This window comes from Gymnoscopelus braueri (genome assembly GCF_963280865.1).
Source record: "Gymnoscopelus braueri genome assembly, contig: SCAFFOLD_77, whole genome shotgun sequence".
In the NCBI taxonomy this organism is placed as follows: Eukaryota; Metazoa; Chordata; class Actinopteri; order Myctophiformes; family Myctophidae; genus Gymnoscopelus; species Gymnoscopelus braueri.
The window spans coordinates 701-25288 of record NW_027660461.1 but is presented as its reverse complement, the minus strand read 5'-3'; the positions used below and the strand labels follow the sequence as shown (position 1 = coordinate 25288).

General features: G+C 43.1%; 1 protein-coding gene across 1 annotated transcript in view; it reads left to right on the top strand.

The window, feature by feature from the left end:
• The window catches only part of LOC308081540 (magnesium transporter NIPA4-like), a gene marked incomplete at its 3' end in the record, with an annotated part of 30018 nt that extends 5655 nt beyond the window's left edge, over nt 1-24363 (top strand). Inside the window, exons 3-8 of the mRNA XM_080457907.1 lie at nt 172-360; nt 3130-3186; nt 3672-3762; nt 6056-6216; nt 22650-22817; nt 24284-24363. Of these exons, the coding sequence (XP_080314033.1) occupies nt 172-360; nt 3130-3186; nt 3672-3762; nt 6056-6216; nt 22650-22817; nt 24284-24363 (746 nt within the window). The remainder of the gene's footprint in view (nt 1-171; nt 361-3129; nt 3187-3671; nt 3763-6055; nt 6217-22649; nt 22818-24283) is intronic.
• Nucleotides 24364-24588: the final 225 nt, after the last annotated feature.

The window sequence follows — 24588 nt, the reverse complement described above, 5'->3', positions numbered from 1 at the left end:
CGTATAGGGTATGTATGACGTATAGGGTTGCTTCCGCTCCCGTCCGGATCATAAACCCGAAAAAAGGTATTGATCCCAGGCTAACCTGCAGTATGTGATACAGTTAGATATGTCTGCATCCCATCAAAATGTGAAGCCTATATTATTATTTCCTCCTCCCCTGTCCTGCAGGTCCATTGGTCAACAACACCACAGACGTCCACGGCTTAGACCTGCCCGGCAACGCCGACCGATGGTCCAACTACAACTTCTGGGTGGGGCTTAGCCTGGCCATACTGTCGGCCTTCCTGATTGGCGGGAGCGTCATTCTCAAGAAGAAAGCCCTGCTCCGATTGGCCTCCAACGGACAAACCAGAGCAAGTGGGTGGAGTTATACTGTACTTTTGTAGCTTTACTCGTGGTTTAGAACTTGGGGCGTGAGAAGTTGAGTCTGACGGATGCGGCCAAACCCCCCGAACCCAGGCCAAAATGTATCGTTATTTTTTATCAATTACACAGCCTATGAGGCCTCGAAGACGTGGGGATTTTCTTTTCTTTTTGTCGCATTCCTAAGCCAATAATGTGATGGCCGGCGGAGTTATTATTGGCTTAGGAATGCGACAAAAACCCAAACAATGATTTATAGAAAATAAGTCATTATTTTGTGTGAACTACTCCTTTTTGGGGCGGGAACCCCTATTTGTATCTATACCTTAAAGGACGGGACCCTTCCCCTTCCGGGGTTCCTGTGTCTATGTACAGTATTATAGCAACATACATTTGTTGTAATTTTTGAATACATATTTGAAGTTTTTCGAATCGATTTTTTTCCGAATTGGCCTCAGGTTCTAAATGGGATAAGCATAGTGGTCTCTGCATCTCTTGTAACGGACGACTCCCCACTTTTGTGTGTGTGTGTGTGTGTGTGTGTGTGTGTGTGTGTGTGTGTGTGTGTGTGTGTGTGTGTGTGTGTGTGTGTGTGTGTGTGTGTGTGTGTGTGTGTGTGTGTGTGTGTGTGTGTGTGTGTGTGTGTGTGTGTGTGTGTGTGTGTGTGTGTGTGTGTGTGTGTGTGTGTGTGGGCTGATTACAGCCACCTGAGAGCCAAGTTGTAGTTTTTAGCTTGTATTTACCAAGGGCTGAATGAACAATGCATGTACCTCCGCCCTGGTCACACTCATTGTGTGTGTGTGTGTCAAACACACACACACACACACACACACACACACACACACACAGAGAGAGCTCTGGTTTCATGTTCACACCAGTTTAACTGGAGCTGAATAATAGCTTTAGTCTACACACACACACACACACAATAAAATCCTCAGTGTTCATTTAACTCTTTTTCTATTTCTATTTTTACTCAGTGTTAAAAATGGATAAACGAACAGCAACCATTGATTGATTGATTGAAATTTTTATTAGGCAAAAGAATGTAAAACAACACAGTTACATTTATAATGCTTTTGTCTAAAAGGTCCGGCCAAAAAAGTCCTTGCGGACTTGTTTCCGTTGGGGTCCTTGAGTTGGGGTCCATGTTATTGTGTTCTGCCATGATTGTTTATTGCGGGGCCCCTAGCCACTGTTTATGCTCTACCATGTATAATAGAGGTTCTCAAACTTGTTTATATACCTGCCTGGACCCCATTTTAATGGGGTGCATTGTTATTATTATCTCTTTATTTTTTAATTTTTAATTTTTGGGCGGTGAAACCGCCCCTATAAGTGAGGTTTGGAAATTTGTACAATTATCCTGCGCTGTGAAACCGCCCCTATAAGTGAGGTTTGGAAATTTGTACAATTATCCTGCGCTGTGATTGGCCAATCACAGTCTATTCAGGACTGTGATTGGCCAGTGTCACATGACACATGTGCATAGCCCTATATAAGAAACCATAACTTGAAAAAAAACATAATTTTGTTTTTTTTATTAACTCTTTCAGTGCCAAGAGTATTTTCATAAAGTACTCCCAAACTGCCAGGAATTTGCGTTTTTTTTAATTTTGTAATTTTGTAATTTTTCATTCAAATAAATGATCTGATTGGGGTTTTAAACCCATAATACAGTTCTACCAGAAGAGAGCAACAAATCGACACATTGATGATCTCGCTGGCTCACTCGCCCCCTCCCAAACAGGCTCACGTCATATCCGGTCAGAACCGGATGTTGACATTTTCGACAATCGTTGATCGCGCTAAATTACGATGCGATACACGACTACGATGACTGATCGTCACCCAGACCAAAGAGAGTAGACGTGGACCTCTCCGTTTGCTTTTTATACCGTGTGAAAAACCGTGACTTTCCCTATTCTGGCCGAAAATCACCGGAGAAAAACAACGTGACCCGGAAATGAATTTTTTTTTTTTACATCCGGCTCCGGGTGAATCTGAAGGAGTCAGGAAGCGAAAGTGATCATGAAAAATAAACAGAATAACACGACCACAGTCAAAAGTAAAAACTCGGGATTTCTCGTGCTGGCACGGAGGGTACTCGGGAAAAACTCGGGATTTGTCGGGGCGTGGCACTGAGAGAGTTAAGTTATGGTTTTGTCCATCATAAAGAGTGTTTCAATAAATGAATTTATTTGTACATGATTGGTTGACTCCATTCAGTATTGTGATTAGCTAGCAAGACACCGCCCACTTCACACAGGGTGTGATTTTTTTATTATTATCTCTTTATTATCCCATTATCTCTGGAACAGAAGGTCCAATCTGTTCAGTTCAAAGCTTGTTGGATGCGTGACTTTGAGGACATTAAGCACATCAGAGAGAACACATCTTTTCGGGTTTTTCAGGTTTTCTTTCCCAAAAGTATGGTAATTGTTCGGGCCTGGCCGAGCCTTGGGCTGGCCCAGTAGGGCCCAGTTAGGGCAGGGCCTTCATTTTCAGGCCTGGGCCTGTGTCCCAGATTAAAAAGCCATTAACTGGGGGGGGGGGGCACTTGATGTATGGCATTAGGTGTCATTATAGAGGTATGGCTCATGCTGTCGTCCATTGTGATGTACAATATTAACTCGTATTCCTTTCATTCTAACTGTGTGTGTGTGTGTGTGTGTGTGTGTGTGTGTGTGTGTGTGTGTGTGTGTGTGTGTGTGTGTGTGTGTGTGTGTGTGTGTGTGTGTGTGTGTGTGTGGGTGGTTCCAGGTGATGGCGGTCACGGCTATCTAAAAGACTGGCTGTGGTGGGGTGGCCTATTAACCAGTAAGAACTGAATATGCATTAATATGTATTAATAACATGTATTTAATATGTATTAATAACATGTATTTAATGTCATGAAACTGTCAGCTCTGGAAATGTTCATCAAAAAAGTGGACGATGCAGATATAAGTTAACTTACCGTGACACACGGACACAACTTTTGTTTCGTTTGCAAGGCCCATATATTTCTATCATTTTCCTCTACAGTATGGATTATGTGGAGTTTGTCATCATTGATTGCTTATCATGCCTCTGTCTGTCTGTCTGTCTGTCTGTCTGTCTGTCTCTCTCTCTCTCTCTCTCTCTCTCTGTCTCTGTCTCTCTCTCTCTCTCCCCCCCTCTATCTTTCCGTCTGTCCTCTCCTCTGTCTGTCTGTCTGTCTGTCTGTCTGTCTGTCTGTCTGTCTGTCTGTCTGTCTCTCTCTCTCTCTCTCTCTCTCTCTCTCTCTCTCTCTCTCTCTCTTCCCCCCCCCCCCCCCTCTCCAGTGGGTGTAGGGGAGGGGGCTAACTTTGCAGCCTACATGTTTGCAGCAGCCACGGTGGTGACTCCTCTGGGGGCTCTGAGCGTCCTGATCAGGTAACGCTTGTCCTCTTCATGTATATGATCCACTTATATTCATGTGTTGTTCCAGGCTCTATGTATATGATCCACTTATATTCATGTGTTGTTCCAGGCTCTTCATGTATATGATCCACTTATATTCATGTGTTGTTCCAGGCTCTATGTATATGATCCACTTATATTCATGTGTTGTTCCAGGCTCTATGTATATGATCCACTTATATTCATGTGTTGTTCCAGGCTCTATGTATATGATCCACTTATATTCATGTGTTGTTCCAGGGACCCCTAAGAAGCAAAGATTTCAGTAAAAATGTGTGCTTTAAAAAAATATATATATTCAAAGATGTGCTCAAATTTTCACGATTAAAACAAAATAGCAGATCTACAAGCTCATGGCGCGCTGCGAGCTTGTAGATCTGCTATTTTGGGGGGGGGGAAAGTTTGAGGTATTTTTTTTTTACTTCTGCTCCACTACATCTCAGAGTCAAATACTATACTTTTTACTCCACTACAATTATTTGGAAATGTTAGTTACTTTGTAGATTTCTATCATTATTACACAACATACATCAACCACTTCAGCCCTATATTATATATATATATATTTCGGCCATTTGAAAATAGCAGATCTACAAGCTCAGAATGTGTCGCATAGCGACGCATTGTGAGCTTGTAGATCGTCTATTTTCAAAATATTTGTAATACATTTTGAACTTGGGAAATGGGACATTCTGCACAATGAGTACTTTTACTTTTGGTACTTTAAGTATATTTACATTTTGAATATGGAAATTCTACTTGTGACAGAGTATCTATATTGCAGTATTGATACTTTTACTTAAGTAAAACGTGTACGTACTTTTTCCAGCACCGCAGCCAATACATTATGTTGACTGTGAATATATTACATAATAAACAAATACTGCACTGATTGTTTTGTCCTCCACACCTGTGTGCCTCTCACACTGACCACATTCAAAACAATATGCAGCCTATCAACAGTGGTGGGAAAAGTACTCAAATGTTTTACTTAAGTAAAAGTGTCAATACCGCAATATAGAAATACTCTGTTACAAGTAAAAGTCCAGAACTCAAAATTGTTGCATAGCGACACATTTTGTGCTTGTAGATCGGCTATTTTTGTGTGTGTGTGTGTGTGTGTGTGTGTGTGTGTGTGTGTGTGTGTGTGTGTGTGTGTGTGTGTGTGTGTGTGTGTGTGTGTGTGTGTGTGTGTGTGTGTGTGTGTGTGTGTGTAACATAAAAGTACAATATTTGGATCCGAGATGTAGCGGAGTAGAAGTAAAAGTACAGTTAGGGCTTTACAGAAGTAAAATTGGAAGTACTCCAGTAAGTAAAAATACAGTACTTGAGTAAATGTACTTTGTTTGTCCACCACACCTGTGTGCCAGTCTCATACTGACCACATTCAAAACAATATGCAGCCAATCAGAGGCAGCCTGTCAGAGGCAGCCTATCAGAGGCAGCCTATTTCAGATTCAGATTCAGATTCCTTTATTAGCCATTGTGTAATACACATAGGAATTTGCTTTGGCAATCACATGATTGTGTTTCGATTTTCTTTCACATATAACATAAAATACCAACACACACAAAACAACACCGTGCAAGAAAATAGATAAATATAAAGTGCCGTAGTGTTCAGTAGTGCAATGTCATTGCCGGTGTCAAGTTTCAGTGACCCTTGGGGGCGGGGGAGAAGGGAAGCCAGACTCATTGAGCAGCCTGGCAGCTGAGGGGAAAAAAACGCGATTATGCGCATAATGCGGAACAAAACGCGATTATGCGCATAATGCACACTTCTTTTCAAAAAGGGATGCATATGTACTTAAAGTAAAAGTAAAAAAGTATCGGCATCAAAATATACTTGAAATACCAAAAGTAAAAGTACTCATTATGCAGAATGTCCCGTTTCCCAAGTTATCATATGTCTAAAATGTATTTAAAAATATTTTGAAAATAGCGAATCTACAAGCTCATAACGCGTGCATCACGGCCCGTTGCAAGCTTGTAGATGTGCTATTTTCAAATAGCCAAAGTTCAGTGGTTAATGCATGTTTTGTAATAATAATAATACAAATCTACAAAGTAACTAGTAACTTAAGTTTTCTAATAATTGTAGTGGAGTAAAAAGTACAATATTTGGAAATACTCCAGTGAAGTAAAAGATACCTCAAAAGTGTACTTAAAGTACATGTACTTAGTTACTTTCCACCACTGATGGCGCCCTATGAGAGAAACCCTGCTGTTTAAAGTTGAAACCTCGTCTCTCTCTCTCTCCCCACAGTGCAGTTCTGTCCTCCTACCTGCTGGGGGAGACACTGAACTTCCTGGGGAAGCTGGGCTGTCTGCTGTGCATCCTGGGCAGCACTCTGATGGTCATCCACGCCCCGGAGGAAGAGGAAGTGACATCACTGCAGCAGATGACCCACATGCTGCTGGAACCCGGTGAGAAACCAAGCTTGACCTTTTGACCTGTCAGTCAGTGGCGTCAGTACAGCAAAAGCTAAGGTATGGCAGGGTTAGGACTGCCAACTCCCAGAGATGGGAAGAAAAGGGACAGGATACAACCCCCCAAAACCCCTGAAATGGATAGAAAACTAGAAAAAATGCTCCTCGGAGCAAAGGTCAGGTAGGTTATTGTGGCCTCCTGGTGGCGCTATGATAGGCCAATGTGAAAAGGGTGGCATTTCTTCCGCGGCCTAGTGGGAGTGTGCGGGCAAATTTTCACGGAAATCGCACGCTGTGTTCATGATTTTAGACATTTTGTTCAAAACGGACCAATCCTGCAAACTTTTCCTTGTCCATTTGTATTATAACCTATGGAAAGAACTTTCCTTTTTAATGTTATCCCTCTTTTTGTTGCGTGGATTGTTATTTCTTCTATTGGCTCTGGGTTGTCATGGATACCAGTTCCCACTTGATGTTGTGTGGGAGTTCAGACAGCTGCAGATGGTACTGAATAACTGCCAGCTTACATAATGTCTTCAGGCTAGGACTCAAGTCTAAGATATACAGATCATCATTGGCTGTGTCGTATGATCTATATCCTCCAAAGAGGATGATGCGATCTCCCACCATGCAACAGCATACCGTGCAACTCCAAAGTGAGACATACGTTTTTAAACATGGAACATTCCCTTTGGACTGAACCTTCTTCCAGGTGAAGGTCGCTGGACTGAATTTCCACAGATCATTGAAGTCCTGGTCATAGTACCCCCTGCCACCAAATATGTACAGCTCTCCATTGTAGGAAAAGGCTGAATGACCGTAGCGTTGTTCTGGAAGAGGCTGTACAGAAGGCGTGTTCAGCCAGCAGGTGGTCTCTGTGTCAAACACACTGATGGTGTTGTAGTAGACATAACCCCAGCCCCCAAATACAAACATCTTGGTCCCGATGATGGTGGCAGAGTGATATGATGAAGCAGGTGGTGGAGTTCCTCTGGTGTTAATTAAAGACCAGACCATTGTGGTGGTGTCCAACTTGTAGGTGTCATTAGTGTATCTACTGTTTGTCTCTCCTCCATAGATAAACATGACCTTCCCCAAGACACAGGCTGAGTGGCCCTGCCTCCCCTCTGGAACATTCCCAGAAACCCTGGCTGTGAAAATGTTGTGGGCGTCGACATCAAATGCATAAAGCACCTTGCTGTAGTTCCCAGTGGCAGTAACTCCTCCCCAGAGGTAGATGAAAGGGTCTATCAGCACAGCTGTGCGGCTCCTGAACATTGGGCGAACCTCAAGGGGACGTTGGGCTCTTCCAGGTGTCTCTGAGGGCAACTTGATCCAGCATAAAGACACTGTGTTGAAGACATGCACTTCAGTCCGATGCTTGGACTTGATAAAGTCCCCTCTAAAGCAGTAAACTTTGTGATTCACTGCTACAGCAGCATCATACTGTATCTCTGGAAGCCCTTTTAGGTGCACCGTCCAACGAAGCATTTCAGACAATAGTTTATAAGTTTCACCCTGTAAAAGAACACAGTCCTGAATAACTCGATTGAATGACTTGAAGGAATGTAGTACTATTGTGTGTGTCAGCACTTATATTGGTTAGCGGGCCTACGTGTGACGTAGACATGATGTCACGTGTAGGCCAAGTTGGTGTGTCGTAGATCAGTGGTTGTCAACTAGTGGTCCGGGGACCACCAGTGGTCCTTGAGGGGGTACCAGGGGGTCCCCAGCAAAATGTGTTAACATAGCGTCACAATCATTTTAACCACTTAGCTTTGGCTATTAAAAAATAGCAGATATACAAGCTCATAGCGCGGCACCGAGTGCCGCGCTATGAGCTTGTAGATCTGCTATTTTAGAAAATTCTTGAAAATGTTTTGCATATCTTTGAGCATATATGTTTGTTAAAGTAAACATTTTTAACTCAAATCTTTGCTGTCTGGGGGTCCCTGGCACAACATTTTCCGATGGGGGTCCGCAGCCAAATGTATTATCAATTTAGGGGTCCTTGGCGTGAAACAGGTGTAAAACCACTGTCGTAGATGACTGACGTCATAGACTGACCTGCAACTACCAACTACTCTGGCAACCGCTACAGTGGTTATGTTATGATTTTACTTGGTGTTAGTTCCTTTTGCAAACACACAATACAGTTTCAGTTCGTTAACATACCTCTGTAAAGCCCTATTTTTAATCAATTTTTCAGTTAACTAAAATTTTTTTTTTTTCTCTCTCAATTCTAATCTTCATTCTTCTGTTAGACTAGAACAGTGTCCGTTGGGCACCGGCCTGCTCGGGAACGATGCGAATAGGGAATGCCTGCCCCACCCTGTTATGTAATGCCCGTTAGGCCTATAGCTGCTGTCAGTGTACCCGCTGTAACCGCCTTTTCATCATTTTTATTTTTATTTTATTAAGCTTTTTTCAGATACAGGCTTTATGAATAACATTCAAATAACTTCTCACTGCTCTGCAGGTACTCAGTCACAGACAGTCTGTCTGTCTGTAGTCACGCACAGCCAGACAACTATTCCACAATATCTCTGGATGCTATATAGAGTCTGGAACTACACCTCCCCAAATCCCAGAGAGGAAGCTGGCACTAACGTTCACGAAAATGTATTTTAAAATAGCTTTACATTTTAGTTTTGATTTTTCATTTCTGCTAAGCAGCAAGCTATATATGCTTAGAGATGATTTTGATTTATATTAGGATAAATGTGAACGACTGTAACGCTTTATATTTTAATCATGATCAGAGCTTCCAGACTGTATGACCGGAAACAAATAGTGGGAGGCAACAGTCTGGCCACGAGAGACTCTAGAGTCTATCTGTGTCCCTATTGTGCCCATATATGGAGATCTCTGTATCTGTCTGTCTGCCTGTGTCCCATAATGCCCATATATGGAGATCCCTGAAGTTATCAGTATATGGCCATATATGGTGGTGGTTGTGGAAAGTCCTTGTCCAGTGGTAAACGTCTGAAGAGTGCAAACTGACTGCGGAAAGTGGACTGACTAAGTAATCAAATGGCAGGTGTGGGGGAATTGGACAGGTGTGGGGAATTGCCAAATCAAGCTTAGGCCGGGGTTGCCATGGCAATCAATGGGCTCATTTGTGGGGGGGTGTCCGCGGACAAATACATATCATTTTGGGGGTCCGTGGACATGAAAAAAGTTTGAGAACCACTGATATTATAGCAACATAGGTTTAAAAAAAAATGTAAACTCTTTATTTAGAAGACATTTGTAGAATCCCCAGAATCCCCAGATTGTAGTTACAAATGTTCGCTTTAAAAATATATACATATATTGAAAGATTTGCGCACATTTTAACGATTTTCAAAAAATAGCAGATCTAGAAGTGCCGCGCTATGAGCTTGTAGATCTGCCATTTTTGCTCTCTCACTTCTCCTACATTCTCAGAATGCTTTCCTGTGAATGATTGACCCCGTCTGACCGCATGGAGAGCCTCTTACTGAAAAAACTAAATCAAGACTTTAGAAAAGGTTCTGATAGGCCCGGACCGCTGGCGTAGCGGTCCGGACTCATTGTAGCCCGACAGCGCGTTGTGGCGTTCGAGTCCCGTGTCCGTGACCTTTGCTCTGTCTCTCTTTCTCCCTCTTTCCTGTCCATCTTCACTTACAAATCTATCAATAGAGGAAGAAAAGAAAAAAGAAAACAAGGCTCTGGTTTTACACACAATGCATGTTAAAGGGATTCTAGGCAACATTAAAGGCATGTACACACTGCAGGATATTAGGTCCGATAATGCTGTCGCCAACCTTTTTTGGCGCTCGCCGACAAAATCTCCCGATCTGACACAGATCGGCCTTTGATCGGCGAGCTAATGCTCGCTGTGTGTGAAAGGCTCTGCGAGACGATATGGCCGCGATTATCCGCTCTGCGACGGCTTTCCAACCGTTTTCAGATAACTACCATGTTAGATATTCAGCTCTGTCGCAGACAGGACAGGAGACAATATCATACAGTGTGAAAGGAGTTGAGACCACTCTGCGAGGAGATGCACGCTACAGCCAATGAGAGCACATTACAGCCACCGTGGCTATGGAAGGTCGGTGGACCTGACCACAACACACAACGCATAGTTACCGTCCAGTCCTGTATTAAATTAAACATTATTATAAAACAGAATGAGAGTGAGCGAGCGTGCTCAAAGGGGGGCTGTTTATTTGAGACTATTGCACAGAGAGAGAGAGAGAGAGAAAGACACAGAGAGAGAGCGGTGTGTGTGTGTGTGTGTGTGTGTGTGTTTGTCGTTGTCTGTGAGTGAGTGTTGCCAGATTTTGCGGGAGAAATAAGCAACCAGGTTTGTGAAAACAAGCCCAAAAAAAGGGACTATGAGCACTTTAAGCCTATATACAAATACATTGGATACTTGAAAATAGACGATCTACAAGCTCACGTTGTAGATAGGCTATTTTTAAAGAAGACATTTGGGGGGGGTTGTGGAATATTTTCCAAATCCACACAGATCTTGTATGAGGGTCTATGGCACAACATATTTTCAGAAGGGCTGCGCCTCTGCGGACACATATTAATTTGGGAGTCCTTGCCATGAAAATGTTTGAGAACAACTGGTTCAAACAACATTAGGAAACAAGGCCAAAAAAGCAACTACACTTTCAAGCAACTTTACAAAAAAACAATCCCAAAGTCGCTTATAATAAGCGGACATGGCAACTCTGTCACTGACTGCTTCAGCGGAATCAGCGCACTTGCCGTGCGAGAGAGAGGGAGAGAGAGAGAGAGAGGGGGAGAGGCATATCACGGATTACGTCGATTAAAATTAATTGGAATAAACACAAATGTATGTATTGGGTCTGACTCTGGAGATAGCATCCTAGTGAACTATCCTACAGTGTGTAATCCCTGGTCGGGGATCAATCTATAGTGTGAAAACCAGAACGACATATGACAGCCGATGTCAAGAAATAAACTCCTGCAGTGTGTAATGCTTAACAATCAGATGACCCCCCGAGCACTTTAAGGTCCTGCAGTGTGTACCTGCCTAACATTAACCCTAAATTTAAAAATATTTATATATATATATATATATATATATATATATATATATTGCATTTTCTCCCCTCTATCAGCCACTATATAATGATGCTGGGTTGTTTTCCTAAATTGAAACACAGTCCTCTTTCTGAAATCCGTAGTTTCCCTACAGTTTATGTTTGTCCAGGACGTAAATGAACGCACGCATGTGCGCGTCCGTGCGCGTCCGTGTCCGTGTGAACTGTTCGAGTGAAACCGAATGGAACCGAGTGCAGCCGACAAAAATGGAACGAGCCGCCATTGTTTTTCTGTGGGCAGTTTTTACTTTTTACTTTTGGTTTTAAAACACTCTCAAACTTATTTTTTTGAGGCACAGAATTTGAGGAGCAGACATTTCTGTTTTCTTTTTCGGGACCAGAAGTTAAAAGATGAAGTCATTGAATTCGCCCAAAACGTGTCTTCAAGACGGGTCTGTATAAACCACGGGGCTCCCTTTGTCCATATTTGTTTTACAGTAAATGGCAAGAACTGTTCTTTTTACTTTTATCCCTCTTTATTCACGTGGATTGTTATTTCTTCTATTGGCTGATGGTTGTCATGGATACCAGTTCCCACCTGATGTTGTGTGGGAGTTCAGACCGCTCCAGATCGTACTGAATAACTGCCTGCTTACATAATGTCTTCAGGCTAGGACTCAAGTCTAAGATATACAGATCATCATTGGGTCTGCCTCCAAGGATGATACGATCTCCCACCATGCAACAGCATACATGATAAGTTCTTAAACATGGAACATTCCCTTTGGACTGAACCTTCTTCCAGGTGAAGGTCGCTGGACTGAATTTCCACAAATCATTGAAGTCCTGGTTATAGCACCTCCTGCCACCGAATATGTACAGCTCTCCATTGTAGGAAAAGGCTGAATGACAGTAGCGTTGTTCTGGAAGAGGCTGTGCAGAAGAAGTGTTCAGCCAGCAGGTGGTCTCTGTGTCAAACACACTGATGGTGTTGTCGTAGTAGTCCCTCCAGCCCCCAAATACAAACATCTTGGTCCCGATGATGGTGGCAGAGTGATATCCTGAAGCAGGTGGTGGAGTTGCTCCGGTGTTAATTAAAGACCAGACCATCGTGATGGTATCCAACCTGTAGGTGTCATTAGTCCATCCAGTCGGCTTTGTGAATCCTCCATAGATAAACATGACCTTCCCCAAGACACAGGCTGAGTGGCCATCCCTGCCCTTTGGAACATTCCCAGAAACCCTGGGTTTGAGAATTTTGTGGGCGTCGACATCAAATGCATAAAGCACCATGCTCCAGTTCCTAGTGTCAGTAAGTCCCCCCCAGAGGTAGATGAAAGGGTCTATCAGCACAGCTGTGCGGCTACTGATCATGGGGTGAACCTCAAGGGGACGTTGTGCTCTTCCAGGTGTCTCTGAGGGCAACTTGATCCAGCATAAAGACACCGTGTTGAAGACATGCACTTCAGTCCGATGCTTGGACTTGATAAAGTCCCCTCTAAAGCAGTAAACTTTGTGATTCACTGCTACAGCAGCATCATACTGTATCTCTGGAAGCCCTTTTAGGTGCACCGTCCAACGAAGCATTTCAGACAATAGTTTATAAGTTTCACCCTGTAAAAAAACGCAGTCCTGAATAACTTCATTGAATGACTTGAAGGAATGTAGTACTATTGTGTGTGTCAGCACTTATATTGGTTAGCGGGCCTATGTGTGACGTAGACATGATGTCACATGTAGGCCAAGTTGGTGTGTCGTAGATCAGTGGTTGTCAACTAGTGGTCCGGGGACCACCAGTGGTCCTTGAGGGGGTACCAGGGGGTCCCCAGCAAAATGTGTTAACATAGCGTCACAATCATTTTAACCACTTAGCTTTGGCTATTCAGAAATAGCAGATATACAAGCTCATAGCGCGGCACCGAGTGCCGCGCTATGAGCTTGTAGATCTGCTATTTTAGAAAATTCTTGAAAATGTGACACTGACGTCATAGACTGACCTGCAACTACCAACTACTCTGGCAACCGCTACAGTGGTTATGTTATGATTTTACTTGGTGTTAGTTCCTTTTGCAAACACACAATACAGTTTCAGTTCGTTAACATACCTCTGTAAAGCCCTATTTTTAATCAATTTTTCAGTTAACTAAAAAATTTTTTTTTTCTCTCTCAATTCTAATCTTCATTCTTCTGTTAGACTAGAACAGTGTCCGTTGGGCACCGGCCTGCTCGGGAACGATGCGAATAGGGAATGCCTGCCCCACCCTGTTATGTAATGCCCGTTAGGCCTATAGCTGCTGTCAGTGTACCCGCTGTAACCGCCTTTTCATCATTTTTCTTTTTATTTTATTAAGCTTTTTTCAGATACAGGCTTTATGAATAACATTCAAATAACTTCTCACTGCTCTGCAGGTACTCAGTCACAGACAGTCTGTCTGTCTGTAGTCACGCACAGCCAGACAACTATTCCACAATATCTCTGGATGCTATATAGAGTCTGGAACTACACCTCCCCAAATCCCAGAGAGGAAGCTGGCACTAACGTTCACGAAAATGTATTTTAAAATAGCTTTACATTTTAGTTTTGATTTTTCATTTCTGCTAAGCAGCAAGCTATATATGCTTAGAGATGATTTTGATTTATATTAGGATAAATGTGAACGACTGTAACGCTTTATATTCTTTTTTTTTTATATCCTTTTTTTTATCCCACGATTTTGTAACCCTTATTTTTCACCCGGTGCCAATTTTCTAAGTGATCCCGGGCACTACACTCCCCTCACCAGCCTAGGGAGGCCAGGGCCGAGCTCATGCCTCCTTCAATGCATGAGAGCCAACTGACCTTCTTGTCACCTGACAGGGGGGAGTTTCCCCGGTAGGACGTAGCGCGTGGAAGGAACACGTTATTCCAACCAGTTCCCTTCCCCTCCATCAGGCGCCCCGGCTGTTATGGGGGAGGCGGTATAACGACCAGGATTACTACATGTTTTTGTGAGGGTATTAACTACCCTAGGAGACACGGGGAGAACATGCAAACTCCACACAGAGTAGGCCCTTTCGGCAACCCCACCTAGGGTATGGGCGCTGATGACGCGGAGGAGAAGACACGCCCCCAGCACCCACAGCGTCCCCGGCGGGAATCGAACCCAGGACCTTCTAGCTGTGAGGCGACAGCGCTACCGACTGCGCCACCGCGCCCCACGCTTTATATTTTAATCATGATCAGAGCTTCCAGACTGTATGACCGGAAACATTTGAAAATAGTGGGAGGCAACAGTCTGGCCACGAGAGACTAGTCTATCTGTGTCCCTATTGTGCCCATATATGGAGATCTCTGTATCTGTCTGTCTGCCTGTGTCCCTTAATGCCCATATATGGAGATCCCTGAAGTTATCAGTATATGGCCATATATGGTGGTGGTTGTGGAAAGTCCTTGTCCAGTGGTAAATGTCTGAAGAGTGCAAACTGACTGAGGAAAGTGGACTGACTAAGTAATCAAATGGCAGGTGTGGGGGAATTGGACAGGTGTGGGGGAATTTGCCAAATCAAGCTTAGGCCGGGGTTGCCATGGCAATCAATGGGCTCTTTTGGGGGGGGTGTCCGCAGACAAATACATATCATTTTGGGGGTCCGTGGACATGATAAAAGTTTGAGAACCACTGATATTACAGCAAAGTTTTTTTTTTTAAAGTAAACTCTTTATTTAGAAGACATTTGTAGAATCCCCAGAATCCCCAGATTGTAGTTACAAATGTTCCGCTGGCGTAGCGGTCCGGCTCATTGTAGCCTGACAGCGCGTTGTGGCGTTCGAGTCCCGTGTCCGAAGACCTTTGCTCTGTCTCTCTTTCTCCCTCTTTCCTTTCCTGTCCATCTTCACTTACAAATCTATCAATAGAGGAAGAAAAGAAACAAGGCTCTGGTTTTACACACAATGCATGTTAAAGGGATTCTAGGCAACATTAAAGGATCTATACCATGAATTAAAAAAATATATTTGATATTTAATATCATATGGTGTATGTCCCTCAAACCTTTTTCAAAAGGTTTGAGCCTAAATCATCACTCAGATATACTCATCCCAAGTCAATTGTCTCTGGCTTATACAGCACTTTCAGCTGCAATACCAAAACGTCCTCTTGGGCAGGGGGGGGCTACTGAGCAATTCTGTCTGGCCATCATCAATGCAATGGCAATGCAAGTGATGTCACTTGCCTTGCCATTCTGAAATGGCCTGTTCAGACACGCCCATTCTGAAAATCTCTGAAATGAGAATGAATGACTGAATATAAAAAAATATTTTTTTTGGGGTACAAGAGACACTGGGGAGCCAAAAAAATACCCCCCCCCCCCCCAAAAAAAAAACGAAATTCATGGTGTGGCCCCTTTAACCCTAAAAAAAATAATATATATATAAAATAATATATATATATATGACCGGAAACATTTGAAAATTGTGGGAGGCAACAGTCTGGCCACGAGAGACTAGTCTATCTGTGTCCCTATTGTGCCCATATATGGAGATCTCTGTATCTGTCTGTCTGCCTGTGTCCCTTAATGCCCATATATGGAGATCCCTGAAGTTATCAGTATATGGCCATATATGGTGGTGGTTGTGGAAAGTCCTTGTCCAGTGGTAAAGGTCTGAAGAGTGCAAACTGACTGCGGAAAGTGGACTAAGTAATCAAATGGCAGGTGTGGGGGAATTGGACAGGTGTGGGGGAATTTGCCAAATCAAGCTTAGGCCGGGGTTGCCATGGCAATCAATGGGCTCATTTGTGGGGGGGGGGGTCCGCGGTCAAATAAATATCATTTTGGGGGTCCGTGGACATGAAAGAAGTTTGAGAACCACTGATATTATAGCAACATAGTTTTTTTTTTTTTAAGTAAACTCTTTATTTAGAAGACATTTGTAGAATCCCCAGAATCCCCAGATTGTAGTTACAAATGTTCGCTTTAAAAATATATACATATATTGAAAGATTTGCACACATTTTCATGATTTAAAAAAAAAATAGCAGATCTAGAAGTGCCGCGCTATGAGCTTGTAGATCTGCCATTTTTGCTCTCTCACTTCTCCTACATTCTCAGAATGCTTTCCTGTGAATGATTGCCCCCGTCTGACCGCATGGAGAGCCTCTTACTGAAAAAACTAAATCAAGACTTTAGAAAAGGTTCTGATAGGCCCGGACCGCTGGTGTAGCGATCCGGCTCATTGTAGCCTGACGGCGCGTTGTGGCGTTTGAGTCCCGTGTCCGAAGACCTTTGCTCTGTCTCTCTTTCTCCCTCTTTCCTGTCCATCTTCACTTACAAATCTATCAATAGAGGAAGAAAAGAATAAAAGGCTCTGGTTTTAAACACAATGCATGTTAAAGGGATTCTAGGAAACATTAACCCTAAAAAAAGATTTAAAAAAATATTTATATATATATATATATATATATATATATATATATATATATATATATATATACACATTGCATTTTCTCCCCTCTATCAGCCACTATATCATGATGCTGGGGTGTTTTCCTAAATTGAAACACAGTCCTCTTTCTGAAATCCGTAGTTTCCCTACAGTTTATATTTGTCCGGGACGTAAATGAAACGCACGCATGTGCGCGTCCGTGCGCGTCCGTGTCCGTGTGAACTGTTCGAGTGAAACCGAATGGAACCGAGTGCAGCCGACAAAAATGGAACGAGCCGCCATTGTTTTTCTGTGGGCAGTTTTTACTTTTTACTTTTGGTTTTAAAACGCTCTCAAACTTCTTTTTTGAGGCACAGAATTTGAGGAACAGACATTTCTGTTTTCTTTTTCGGGACCAGAAGTTAAAAGATGAAGTCATTGAATTCGCCCAAAAAGTGTCTTCAAGACGGGTCTGTAGAAACCACGGGGCTCCCTTTGTCCATATTTGTTTTACAGTAAATGGCAAGAACTGTTCTTCTTACTTTTATCCCTCTTTTTTCGCGTGGATTGTTATTTCTTCTATTGGCTGATGGTTGTCATGGATACCAGTTCCCACTTGATGTTGTGTGGGAGTTCAGACCGCTGCAGATCGTACTGAATAACTGCCAGCTTGCATAATGTCTTCAGGCTAGGACTTAAGTCTAAGATATACAGATCATCATTGGCTCTGCCTCCAAAGAGGATGATGCGATCTCCCACCATGCAACAGCATACCGTGCAACTCCAAAGTGAGACATACGTTTTTAAACATGGAACATTCCCTTTGGACTGAACCTTCTTCCAGGTGAAGGTTGCTGGACAGAATTTCCACAGATCATTTAAGTGCTGGCCATGGCCCCTGCCACCAAATATGTACAGCTCTCCATTGTAGGAAAAGGCTGAATGACCGTAGCGTTGTTCTGGAAGAAGCTGTGTAGAAGGCGTGTTCAGCCAGCAGGTGGTCTCTGTGTCAAACACACTGATGGTGTTGTAGTAGTCGCCCCCCCAGCCCCAAAATACAAACATCTTGGTCCCGATGATGGTGGCAGAGTGACCATAAGAAGCAGGTGGTGGAGTTCCTCTGGTGTTAATTAAAGACCAGACCATTGTGGTGGTGTCCAACCTGTAGGTGTCAATAGTGTTTCGAGTCAGCTTTGTGTCTCCTCCATAGATCAACATGATCTTCCCCAAGACACAGGCTGAGTGGTCCCGCCTCCCCTCTGGAACATTCCCAGAAACCCTGGGTGTGAGCATTTTGTGGCCGTCGACATCAAATGCATAAAGCACCTTGCTGTAGTTCCCATTGTCAGTAACTCCCCCCCAGAGGTAGATGAAAGGGTCTATCAGCACAGCTGTTCTCATGGGGCGAACGACAAGGGGACGTTGTGCTCTTCCGGGTGTCTCTGGGGGCAACGTGATCCAGCGTAAAGACACTGTGTTGAAGACATGCACTTCAGTTGAAGTGATAAAGTCTCCTCTAAAGCAGTACACTTTGTGATTCACTGCTACAGCGGCATCAAACTCTGGAAGCCCTTTTAGGTGCACCGTCCAACGGAGCATTTCACACAGTAGTTTATAAGTTTCACCCTGTAAAAGAATTCAGTCCCGAATAACTTGATTGAATGACTTGAAGGAATGTAGTAATATTGTGTGTGTCAGCATTTATATTGGTTAGCGGTCCTACGTGTGACGTAGAAATGATGTCACGTGTAGGACAAGTTGGTTTGTTGTAGATGATTGACGTCATAGACTGACCTGCAACTACCAACTACTCTGGAAACTGCCACAGTGGTTGTGTGTGTGTGTGTGTGTGTGTGCGTGTGCGTGTGCGTGTGCGTGCGTGTGCGTGTGTGTGTGTGTTTGTGTGTGGGGGTCCGCCTGTTGTCTCCGCCGTGCCGGATGGCCGAAGGAGACTGTTTTCGCCCCTGTCTGTCCATACGTCTGTCTGTTAACAGCTATTCTCCGGCACCGTTGAACCGATCGGCGCGAAACTTTGCACGCACACTCCTAGTAAGACGCCAAAGTTTTCAAATCGGCCTAATGATGGCACTATAACATCCAGCTTCTCATTTTGGCCTATTACTGTTGTTGAACCGTAGGTTGCGTAATCAAAAATGTTCACCCTGGATTCCTTGGATCATGATGCAAGTTTCCATATAAGCACCAAACTACATGTTCCATCATTTAGCATTTTCTTCTAAACACACGTTTTGCTATAGCTCCTACAACGTCTGTCCAAAGCTCACACAAATTGGTACACGTTATCTCTGAAGTCATGTGATCAAGATATATAAGTACAATTTCTCATACACCTTTCCAATTGTCTATAGCTGCCTTCTAAAATGTGCGGGGTAGACAACTCAGCCTGGAGACCTGCACTCAGAGGAGCTCACTTTCTAGTTCCATTTGAGTTAGGGATGCTCATCTTTAGATTGTTTTTCATGATCCTTAAATGAAACTCATGAAATAATCGTTAAATATACAAAACACAAAACACTTTTTTGTTGTGTGCCTCAAAATTCCTCAAATCATGAACGCAACGTCCGATTGCCGTGAAAGGCAGAGGAAGAAATGCCAGCCTTTTCACATTGGCCTATTATAGCGCCACCAGGAGGCCACAATAACCTACCTGACCTGGCTGAGACCTCTGCTCGGAGGAGCACTTTTTCTTTTTTTTCTGTTTTTAAATAATTATTATCCAAAACCTGTTTTGACTTATCTTAGTTTTAAAAACTTGTTTTGGTGTTTAAATAGCTTTATATCCAGACAGTGATCATTGCTGTAAAGTGTTTATTCAGTAGCAGGGCGTCTACCCGTCTCTCCGGCTCTTTAGCAAACACAAAATGCATTTTAAGGTCGAGCTACCAATTTCATATTTAACCCACAACCTCTGTGTTGGTGGACAGGCACGTTACCACTGTGTCACCCCAACGCCATAAAATACACACTTAAACATCCCTATAGGATTATTTATTCCTTTTTACTCAAATCAATGTTTAGTGAATGGTAGCCCGACTGTTAACAAATAAAAGGAAATTAAAATAATGAATTCATTGTTTAACTGATAATAATAATAGATTATAACTTGACGTATCGTTTAACAGTTGGACGCTTAATCATTAAACACTTAAACCCTATATTTATACTGGACCCCCTCCTGTTTTCCTTCAATGAAACTTCCCCAAAAAAAAAGAAAAAAACAAGATTACATTTGAAACAATGAAATATAATCTGGAGGATTTGAGCACATTCTCCAAGACAATGAATCTGCAAAACCAGAATAATAAGGGGCGTGGCTTCATTGTGGATCTCAGATGTCAAGTCGATGATGTCATCTTGACGAGGTCAGCCTGGAACTCCATATTGGGGCGAGAACCAGGCGGCAAGCAATCTCTGCCGGATCTGAAGCCCATTTCCTGAATCTCTTAAGGCGTGCAGTTCCCATTATCGGCCCAGCAGATGTCGCTATTACACCTCCTGCAGGATCCACAAGGATTTACTCTCAATACAAGTGAACGAGGATTTGGACGGATTTTACACTTGATTTATGACCTTAGTAAACCTTTTCATGAACACTTTATGTTGTCGATCACTAGTTTAAAGTGTCTTTTTATTAAATCATCATGATATACGTTTAGTAAATTATGATCCCATTAGTTTAAAAAGTAATTATAAAGTAGGGTATGCTTCTAGGGCTTCTATTGGTTCTACTGAGTGAAAACGTGCCCTCGCTGCCAATAGCAGACATTTCTGTTTTCTTTTTCGGGACCAGAAGTTAAAAGATGAAGTCATTGAAATCGCCAAAAACGTGACTTCAAGACGGTTCTGTAGAAACCACGGGCCTCCCTTTTTAGCGTGGATTGTTATTTCTTCTATTGGCTGATGGTTGTCATGGATACCAGTTCCCACTTGATGTTGTGTGGGAGTTCAGACAGCTGCAGATCGTACTGAATAACTGCCAGCTTACATAATGTCTTCAGGCTAGGACTCAAGTCTAAGATATACAGATCATCATTGGCTGTGTCGTATGATCTATATCCTCCAAAGAGGATGGTGCGATCTCCCACCATGCAACAGCATACCGTGCAACTCCAAAGTGAGACATACGTTTTTAAACATGGAACATTCCCTTTGGACTGAACCTTCTTCCAGGTGAAGGTCGCTGGACTGAATTTCCACAGATCATTGAAGTCCTGGTCATAGTACCCCCTGCCACCAAATATGTACAGCTCTCCATTGTAGGAAAATGCTGAATGACCGTAGCGTTGTTCTGGAAGAGGCGGTACAGAAGGCGTGTTCAGCCAGCAGGTGGTCTCTGTGTCAAACACACTGATGGTGTTGTAGTAGACACCCCAGCCCCCAAATACAAACATCTTTGTCCCGATGATGGTGGCAGAGTGATGTGATGAAGCCGGTGGTGGAGTTCCTCTGGTGTTAATTAAAGACCAGACCATTGTGGTGGTGTCTAACTTGTAGGTGTCATTAGTGTATCCAGTCAGCTTTGTGTATCCTCCATAGATAAACATGACCTTCCCCAAGACACAGGCTGAGTGGTCATCCCTACCCTCTGGAACATTCCCAGAAACCCTGGGTTTGAGAATTTTGTGGGCGTCGACATCAAATGCATAAAGCACCTTGCTGTAGTTCCCAGTGGCAGTAACTCCCCCCCAGAGGTAGATGAAAGGGTCTATCAGCACAGCTGTGCGGCTCCTGAGCATTGGGCGAACCTCAAGGGGACGTTGGGCTCTTCCAGGTGTCTCTGAGGGCAACTTGATCCAGAATAAAGACACCGTGTTGAAGACATGCACTTCAGTCCGATGCTTGGACTTGATAAAGTCCCCTCTAAAGCAGTACACTTTGTGATTCACTGCTACAGCAGCATCATACTGTATCTCTGGAAGCCCTTTTAGGTGCACCGTCCAACGAAGCATTTCAGACAATAGTTTATAAGTTTCACCCTGTAAAAAAACACAGTCCTGAATAACTTGATTGAATGACTTGAAGGAATGTAGTACTATTGTGTGTGTCAGCACTTATATTGGTTAGCGGGCCTACGTGTGACGTAGACATGATGTCACATGTAGGCCAAGTTGGTGTGTCGTAGATCAGTGGTTGTCAACTAGTGGTCCGGGGTCCACCAGTGGTCCTTGAGGGGGTACCAGGGGGTCCCCAGCAAAATGTGTTAACATAGCGTCACAATCATTTTAACCACTTAGCTTTGGCTATTCAAAAATAGCAGATATACAAGCTCATAGCGCGGCACCGAGTGCCGCGCTATGAACTTGTAGATCTGCTATTTTAGAAAATTATTGAAAATGTTTTGCATATCTTTGAGCATGTATGTTTGTTAAAGTAAACATTTTTAACTCAAATCTTCGCTTCTGGGGGTCCCTGGCACAACATTTTCCGATGGGGGTCCTCAACCAAATGTATTATCAATTTAGGGGTCCTTGGCGTGAAACAGGTGTAAAACCACTGTCGTAGATGACTGACGTCATAGACTGACCTGCAACTACCAACTACTCTGGCAACCGCTACAGTGGTTATGTTATGATTTTACGTAGTGTTAGTTCCTTTTGCAAACACACAATACAGTTTCAGTTAGTTATTATTATTATTTGTTCAGTTAACTAAAATGTTTTTCATTCTGTTTTCGTTCTTCTGTTAGACTAGAACAGTGTCCGTTGGGCACCGGCCTGCTCGGGAACGATGCGAATAGGGAATGCATGCCCCACCCTGTTATGTAATGCCCGTTAGGCCTATAGCCGCTGTCAGAGTACCCGCTGTAACCGTCTTTTCATCATTTTCCTTTTTATTTTATTAAGCTTTTTTTCAGATACAGGCTTTATGAATAACGATGATGGATGTGTGACAGGGCTCCTGGTTGTTTTGTTATATTTATTAGTTATTTTATCATAATCCTGGTGGTGTGTGTGTGCATGTGACAGGGTTCTTGGTCTACGCCAGCGTGCTGCTGCTCTCCTGTCTGGTTCTCATGCTGTACGCCTCGCCTCGCTTCGGAGCCTCCAACATCCTGGTGTACGTTGGCATCTGCTCTCTGCTGGGAGCCTTCACCGTGTCCTCTGTCAAGGGCCTGGGCATCGCCATCCACACAGGTACGTTCCTCTGTCAAAGGCCTGGGCATCGCCATCCACACAGGTACGTTCCTCTGTCAAAGGCCTGGGCATCGCCATCCATACAGGTACGTTCCTCTGTCAAGGGCCTGGGCATCGCCATCCACACAGGTACGTTCCTCTCAGCAGTGGTGTAAAATAACTAAGTACATTTACTCAAGTACTGTACTTAAGTACAATTTTGAGGTATTTTTTACTTTACTGTAGTATTTAAAAGTTCCAATACTTTTACTTCTACTCCACTACATCTCAGAGGCAAATATTGTACTTTTACTCCACTACAATTATTTGAAAACTTTGGTTACTAGTTCCTTTGCAGATAGAAATTCTTAACATTATAAAACATACATTAACCACTTTAGCCCTATTTTATACATAGGCTATTTGAAAATAGCAGATCTACAAGCTCACAACGCGTCGCATCGCGACGCGTTGTGAGCTTGTAGATCGGCTATTTTCAAATATGTTAGTACTTTTACTCTTGGTACTTTAAGTGTATATTTTGATGCCAATACTTTTGTACTTTTACTCGAGTACATTTTGAACGCTAGAAAATAGCGTTACTGAATGAGAACGTGAACGAATCATTTGAACGAATCATTGCCGCGAACGTGAACAAAATCGTTCGTTCACTGAAATGAACCTTTTTTCCCACCACTACTCTGGGGGGGGGGCGGGGGACGGGGACGGGGGCTAAGACTAGAGTGACTAACAAGTGGTCACCTTGCTAAACTAATGGACTGTCATTTTTTTTTTTTTTTTTTTTCAGGAAAAATATAAAAAACTGATCCAAAACAAAACTATATGATATTTCTTAATCATTTCACCCAAAATGTTTATAACAAATTATGACTATTAACATGAAAATAACACTGTCTGTCAGTTATGTAACATAAGAGATTTAAATAGGTTTAAAAGGGATTAAATCTGACTTAGGCCAAAAACATTGTAAAAAAAAAAGTTCAGTCTTCAACGTTTTCAGGCCAAGGACCCCCTAGCTGAGAGAGAGATGAAGCAGGGACCCCCTACTCTATATTGTATTAAAAAAAATGTACTTAGTCTGCTCTTTTTTCCCTCTACACCTACAGCCTCTTATTTGCCAAAAATAGCCGATCTACAAGCTACAAAATTCACTATTTTCGGCTAATGTTCCTCTCATAAAAGGAATTCTAGGGTTCAAGTGGTTAATGTAAAAAAACCTCAACCCTATCACACAAAGATTTGGCGGACCCCCTATAGTAGCTCTGAGGACCCCCTATAGGGGTCCCCGACCCCCTGTTGAAGACCCCTGACTCAGGCCTTTAGTTTAGCAAGGTGACGAGGTTCAAGATGGGGAAAAGCAGAGTAAGCATGAACTCAAGGCCAATAACTCTTTGTTTTTGTTGGGGGGGGGGGGTCTCCTCTCCACTTCTCTCTGTCTCTCTGTCTCCCCCCCCCTCTCTCTCCAGTGGTCTCAGACAGCTCAGTGATCAGCCGTCCTCTCACCTGGATCCTGCTGCTCACCCTCATCGCCTCCATAGTCACACAGGTCAGTGTTGAACCCGTTAAGACCTGAAACTGATTCTACATAAAGTCTCCTCAATCCAAACCTATGTTTCTATATCGGTGGTTCTCAATCTTTTTCATGTCAAGGACCCCCAAAATTATATGTATTTTGGCCGCGGACCCCCATCTCAAAATACGTTGTTCCAGGGACCCCCCCAGAAGTGAAGAAATGTTTGCTTTAAAACAATATATATTCAAAGATTTGCAC